We start from the raw sequence: 6,607 nt of genomic DNA, 5'->3' as shown, positions 1-6,607 counted from the left end.
AGAGAGAGAAAGAGAGATTATAGACGAGAGAGAGAGAGAGAGAGAGAGAGAGAGAGAGAGAGAGAGTGGATTACCTATTGAATTGGAGTGGATTTGTAACTATGTCCAACCCATCATCTTGGGATGAACTCAGCAAGTTAATAGTTTTGCTACACTAGAGTGAACACGTTGCATAATTTATTTGTGACTTGGTGATGTATAAGGTAGTTGTGATATTGATGAGAAGAAGGTAGGGAGGTGTGTAGACCAATATAAAAAGGATCATATGAGGTTTTTAAATCTACATTCCACGCTCTGTTTGAGCATTTGAGTGAAATTGTGCCCAACCCCTACCTGTTGAGGATTGGTGAGGTTACTTGTAAAAATAAAAGACCTTGAATCGATGACTTGTGTTAAGTTTGAAAGTTTCAAGTCTTGATTAGTTTCAACTCTCTCTAGAGGTTGCTGGTGGGTAAACACGCTCTTACTTATGTAAGCCTAGGAAGGCTACTTTTTAAAAAAATATTGGCCAATGATTTTACCCAACGCTCTTTATTCCACCCTTTACATGAACAATAAGCCTAGGGCTATCATTCTATGGTCGCCACGTACCAAGAATAGAACAGAATAGAATCTTGCTGCGAAACAACAGAATCTTTTAAATAAATAAAAATACTTTCCCAAACGTCGTCTCACGATGCCACGCGAATAATATACAATTCCACGGACGAATGGCGCCATGCATGACGTCATTATCGATGTGGCGTCGTCTGGGTCGTGGGTCGTGACTCGTGACGCGCAATCCCATGACGTCAGGTACGGCAACGCCATGCATGACATCGGCACCGAACCATGCGCGGCGGAAAAGATCAGTTCGGTTTAAGTCCACGCTTTGCCCCGCAGTCAACGTTTCTGGAAGTTGAGGGTCTTGATGCAGAAGGCGAAGACGAGTACGAATAGCAGCGCGAAGGCCACGTGCATGGCCGCCACCACGCCCAGAAAACCATGGTCGTACCCGAAATACCGCTCCACGTACTGCGAAACAGCCTCCCTCCCTTGCCCTGGCACCTCCACCATCTTGTCGTCCAAGTCCCCCAGCTGTGACCCTATCAGCCCATATAGCGTCCACGATATCGGATCCGCCCAGTAATACCACCTCCACCACACCGGAATCCGCTGCAACAAAAACCACCCATATCCATCAGCTTCTCTTGCTGCATTGATCCTCAATGCAAAAAATAACGTTGAAACAAAAACCACCCATATTAATCACCTCATCTTCCTGCGTTAATCACTAACCTGAAACCACTCATGTGGTAAGTCAGGTCATATCCATCATAATGTTAAACAAAGGCTAATGTAATATGTTTGGTATTCATAATAGATCATTGATCTGATCACTATCAACCTTTAGCCAGATCTTTTAGCACATACTCTCATGACCATGCGCATTTGTGCACCACTGCCTACAGCAACCAGGGATCAAGCCCCCATGATTATGCGCATTTGTGCACCACTGCCTACAGCAACCAGGGATCAAGCCCCCATGATTGTGCACAGTTGCTTGTGGCAACCGAGAACCAAACACCCAAAATACTCCACTCCACCCTCTGGCAGATGCTGACGTTACCCATGTTCTTTGATAATATTTTCAAATTGTTTCATTGTGCACGGGCCTTCGGTGAGCCATCTCCAATTGCCCTGCCTACTAGAAAAGGTTTTTACTTTTACTATTTGTTATATGATGCCCAAGGTTTAAAATATCGGAAGGATCACTCAAGTAGGCTATCACTTTTTCTTCCATGAGCAGATCCTTCTACAGTTGGTACCGCTTGTAGGGCTTCCCGCCTGAAGATTGTCATTTTTTACAAGGGGTTTGAAAAAAAGAAAAACGCTGGCACTAGGAACAAGCAAGCAGCTTGATTTTTTTACACACTAATGAATCTAATTGCTTTTATACTGGGAGTAATCAGCTATAATCATGTTATACTTCACTTTGCACTGCATGTTGCATCTTTTATAGATTCACCATAAAGATATTCCATTGCAACTTTGAATTGATTAGAAACGCACCACCTCACCAATTCAATCAAGCCATTGCTCACCATGAGTTGCAAAATAGACACTAAACCAATTCCACATGCTTGATAAGCTTACCGTTCGAGGAATCATGAAGCCTGAGAAAAGGTTCCATAGACTGTACACAGCTGATGATATTATTGCGGCAAAATAGAGAGTTGGGGTTATTGCGACAACCATCATCCCATAGCAGGTGAAGTAGAAAAATGTGAAGAACATGAAGAAGGTGAAGTAGAAAAACTTGGCAGCCTTCCATGGCAAGCTCAAAGTGGAGAAAATGATGAGGGCATAGACCAGTGTCTGCACTAGGACATAAGGGATTTCAATAACAACCTGGAGAAGTATCACAACAGTCAATGACATTATCCAAAACCCCAGCAAAAACCAAGGTCGTTAGCAAGTATAGCAACATGCAAGTTAAATTTTGTGGCAATAGTAATCACCTGAGCAAAAGCATAAGGTAGAGCTGAGTACATTCCAGCCGCCCTTTCACGATAGAACACAGTTCTCTCAATACCTACCACCGGCTCAACGGTGTTTGCATTGCTAACGCCTAAGAAAAATATCATGGCATACAATGCGCCCATGAGGTTGTTTAGATCCTGAACTCTTCCCCTGTGCAGTTGCAAGCAAAAGCCATCAGTATGAGTGTAAGCAAACCTTGGAGGGTGTACATCAAACCATAAAACAGGCATATTGATTATGCATACGTTTTAGAGCCCATTTTCCAAAATATGGTGCCAAAGATGATTGCGACCCCAGTTGTGAAGAGTAATCGGACGACATTGTAATAAGGATTGCGCCAGTAAGACCAATGCTGCTTCCAGAGGCATGCCTGGCATTGCACCAGGAAGCTCTGTGAGTACTTGGTGGGAAAATACAGGTCCTTGGACCCTGGAGCTGGCATGCTAACCTCCTTGATTAGTGTTTGATTCCTCCTGCAATGAAAATAAAATAAAAATCTTATACTCAAGATTAACACCTTCATTTGTTTTTCGTGCACAATTTGCAAGAGAACTGTAGGCCTGTTTTCTCAACAGAAGTCTTACTGGTAGAGAGAAGATTCTTTGTATATTTGTCCAAAATCAACACCTAGGCGAGTTTCAGCTGCAGTAGAGCTTATGTCCAGCATCCATGTTGCCGGATTATATCCTTCCTTGATCTTGGGGACTCCGGATATAGCCTGTGATTGGCCCACCCCGTTGTAACTTATCAATACTCAAGAAGCCCACGAAGGACTAAAAAAAGTAAAGTCTTTTTACCTATCATTCAATTTTACTCATGGGTTTGTAGTATGTCAGTGAGGAGATATGGGTGTGCCAGGGTATGAAAACTGGTTCAAAGCCCCCCAGCTACACCCATGTGTGTGACGCTGCATGTTTTCTATCACTATATGTATATATACAAACAATCTCAGAAAACAAAGTGTATTATCAGTCATTTCAGATGCCACCCCATGTTGACCCAACCAAGAAGCTTAATAATCTCCTAACAAAGAGATGCAGTTGCCATTAAAAATATGTATGTAACATTGTGAATCGACCTCAAAGTACTCCACAAGATTGCATGAATGACGACCCAGAAGCCCAGAGTAGATAACTTCTCCTCCCCTCTTCATCAAAAGTAGCTGCAGTATAGGCAAGTAAAGCAATTGAGCAACCTCTTCCCAAGTGCTACAGTTACAAGCCTTAAAAACTGGGCTGAGAAATATTGAGTTGAAAATTCACTTCAATGGCCTAGATTAAATTCAAAAATAAAGACAAATTTATGCGCCTGACCATCCACCTCGTCAAATGCCTCAAATATATCAATGCTAGGCTGATGAATCGTACACACGACCGTTCGACCAGTGTCAACGGTGTTGCGAACCGTCCTCATGACAACGGCTGCAGCTCGTGCATCTAATCCTGAGGTGGGCTCATCCATAAAGATGATTGAAGGGTTTGCAACCAATTCGACAGCAACGGTTAATCTTTTCCTCTGTTCAGTTGAGAGCCCATGGACACCAGGAAGCCCAACAAGGGCATCTTTGAGAGGAGTGAGCTCAACAAGCTCCAGAACCTCCTTCACAAACATCTACAAAAGAAGCATTAGCTGCAAATCAGTCCATCAGCTGGATGCATTATATGCTGGATCTTGGGTATTTTGATGAAAACAAAACAAAAACAAGTAGATAAGCATTCCTAAAGCTTGGAGTAATTACCATCCTTGTATCTTTGTTTACTTCCTTGGACAGTCTGAGCCATGCAGAGTATATCAAAGACTCATGCACTGTGACATTTGGTGAATGTATGTCATTCTGTTCACAGTAACCTGATATCCTTGCAAATGTGTCTTGCTTCTTGGGAAACCCGGAAATGCTAATTTCCCCTTCAATGTACCCACCAGTCTTCCGCCCAGCTAGCACATCCATTAGGGTAGTCTTTCCAGCACCACTAACACCCACCAATGCTGTCATGATACCTGGCCTAAAGGCTCCACTTACACCACGCAACAGCTGCAACCTATCTTGAGCAACTCCTTGCTGAATCATCTCCTGGAATCATGCCAATGAATGTATGCAAATGAATAAGTGTGAGTGCAATCTACCATACTAAAATAATAAACCATCGTACATATATTCTTGTTTGGGGATGAAAAAGAGGATTACAGAAGGCATATCAATGTAATAGTTTATGTTGTTGAAGGCAATGGACAATGGTTGGAAAGGCAAAACCATCCCTCTCTTTGGGGCCATGCTGGATCCCTCAGCAACAAGCTCTGACATTTCGGAACCTGCAGTGAGTGAAACATTCAACCTCCGAGGCTGCAAATCAATGCCTGATAATACAAAGAAATTTCAACACTAAAGACTCTGTGCTTACACAAGCCATTAGAGTTAAGTCAAACCTCATTTTGGACGGGCAAAGAAGACAACCTTTAAAAAAAAGATGGAAATCAATAGGAAAATGCTACACCTTCATTATTTGGAGTACGCTTAGTATGTGCTGAGGACAACTCTCTTGCTGTGTTGTGCTTGGACTCAACATACCAGTCCTCCCCAGTTCGGTTTCTATGTTTCTCTTCAAGAATCTCTCTTGGAACAATAGCTTGAGGTTTGCTGAGCGCTGAAGTGAAGGATATCAAGATGATACATGTGCAATCACCTTGAAAAAGCAAAGCTAAATTTGACGACAACATAGATACTTACGATTGAGATAAGCTAAAGCCAAAGTAAACAGGCCGTTGAAAATTATTGCAAAGCCTATAAGCACTCCAATACTGATCCAATACCAGTATCCCTCTGTAAACATGCCTCGGGACTTCAAAATGGCTTTGCCTATTGTTGGAGCATCCACTGATGTATCATTGTTGGGCTGAAAACTCAAGGATAAAAATTAATCACAAATAGATATCATAAAAATCTTATATATCACTACATTGGATTTATCAGGAGAACAGTTGAGATAGTTTATCATAGATACCTTTTGCCATCTATCCCCTAGGAACTCATTGATTGCTAGAGCATTTTGTCCATACATCATGGGTGAAGACCAATTTGCCCATATCCACCATTTTGGCACGTTTTCTGCAATATGGCCACACACATAGAAGCTCATGATCAGATGAGATCAGTTCCATGAGAGGATTTAAGTCATCAACTTTTCACTATGCCTTGCTATCAAGGGCAATTGCTTTGATACCTTTTGAGACCACAAATCCTCCCAAGACAAAAACCACCATGAGTGCAAAAGAACCAAACGTGCTTGCAATGATGGGTGACCGCCCAGCAGCCCCCAAGAAGCGGAAAAGACCAAGAGCCATTTGTGATACAAAAAACAACAGCATGAATTGTCGGAAAAACCTGTGTCATGAGTCATAATGCTCAATAGAAATCACCACTAAAAAGTGTTCAAAAAAATCTAGCCATCATTAGTATGTATGAGAGAAATCAGTAAGAGTAACAAACCTGCCCGGTTCAGGGGAAAAGCCAATCACGTAATAGGTTAAGCAGACCCAAATTCCTGACTCAAGAAGAGATATTGGTACTCTCATGATAAAAGCTGGTATAGAAAATGCCCAAGCAGGATAGAACAGCTGATCTCTTTGTTTATAAAAGACAGGAAGCCGTGAAACTACCATGCCAAGATCAGCAAAACCATTGAACATCACATTGACTAGGCCATAGAAGAGGGCGCCGAGATACAAATTTCCATCAGTTATACTGTTTGGATGTAGTTTTGTGCGGAAGAAAACCGTCATGCCAATCATCGATACTATGGAGATCTGCATGATCATAGAAGGAGAAGGCATGGAACATACATAGAAATATCAGTATCATAGAAAACGCAGCCTACCGAGTCAAGAAGTTCATTATTCAAAAACCCTATCTATCATGAGAATTCAAAGGTTTATAAAGCCCTGTATCTAATCAGTAACATAGAAAACAGATACCACTAACCCTTTCTTTATAAACTTACAATTTTTCTCTAAAATCACAAGAGAATGCTGCCCCTTAGGAAACACACATGCACGCACAAACACACACATGCAGAATTTATCTTAAAAG

At 41.9% G+C, this 6,607-nt stretch overlaps 1 protein-coding gene across 2 annotated transcripts in view; it reads right to left on the bottom strand.

Moving 5' to 3' along the window:
- Positions 1 to 461: 461 nt before the first annotated feature.
- The window catches only part of LOC147618731 (pleiotropic drug resistance protein 1-like), a 13,288-nt gene continuing 7,142 nt past the window's right edge, over positions 462 to 6,607 (bottom strand). Inside the window, exons 11-24 of one of the 2 annotated variants that reach the window (XM_086773770.1) lie at positions 6,008 to 6,324; positions 5,742 to 5,902; positions 5,523 to 5,626; positions 5,249 to 5,414; positions 5,016 to 5,165; positions 4,709 to 4,878; positions 4,262 to 4,594; positions 3,844 to 4,134; positions 3,602 to 3,685; positions 3,108 to 3,241; positions 2,769 to 2,996; positions 2,502 to 2,673; positions 2,137 to 2,391; positions 462 to 1,155 (exon numbers count right to left, since the gene is read on the bottom strand). In XM_086773770.1, the coding sequence (XP_086629896.1) occupies positions 883 to 1,155; positions 2,137 to 2,391; positions 2,502 to 2,673; positions 2,769 to 2,996; positions 3,108 to 3,241; positions 3,602 to 3,685; positions 3,844 to 4,134; positions 4,262 to 4,594; positions 4,709 to 4,878; positions 5,016 to 5,165; positions 5,249 to 5,414; positions 5,523 to 5,626; positions 5,742 to 5,902; positions 6,008 to 6,324 (2,838 nt within the window). In that variant the 3' untranslated portion in view covers positions 462 to 882. The remainder of the gene's footprint in view (positions 1,156 to 2,136; positions 2,392 to 2,501; positions 2,674 to 2,768; positions 2,997 to 3,107; positions 3,242 to 3,601; positions 3,686 to 3,843; positions 4,135 to 4,261; positions 4,595 to 4,708; positions 4,879 to 5,015; positions 5,166 to 5,248; positions 5,415 to 5,522; positions 5,627 to 5,741; positions 5,903 to 6,007; positions 6,325 to 6,607) is intronic. The other variant, XM_086773769.1, reaches the window with a different exon arrangement.

The sequence above is a fragment of the Cibotium barometz genome, chromosome 34 (genome assembly GCF_041138505.1).
Source record: "Cibotium barometz isolate CiBa-2024 chromosome 34, ASM4113850v1, whole genome shotgun sequence".
NCBI classification, from domain to species: domain Eukaryota; kingdom Viridiplantae; phylum Streptophyta; class Polypodiopsida; order Cyatheales; family Cibotiaceae; genus Cibotium; species Cibotium barometz.
This window is presented reverse-complemented; position numbering and strand designations above follow the sequence as displayed.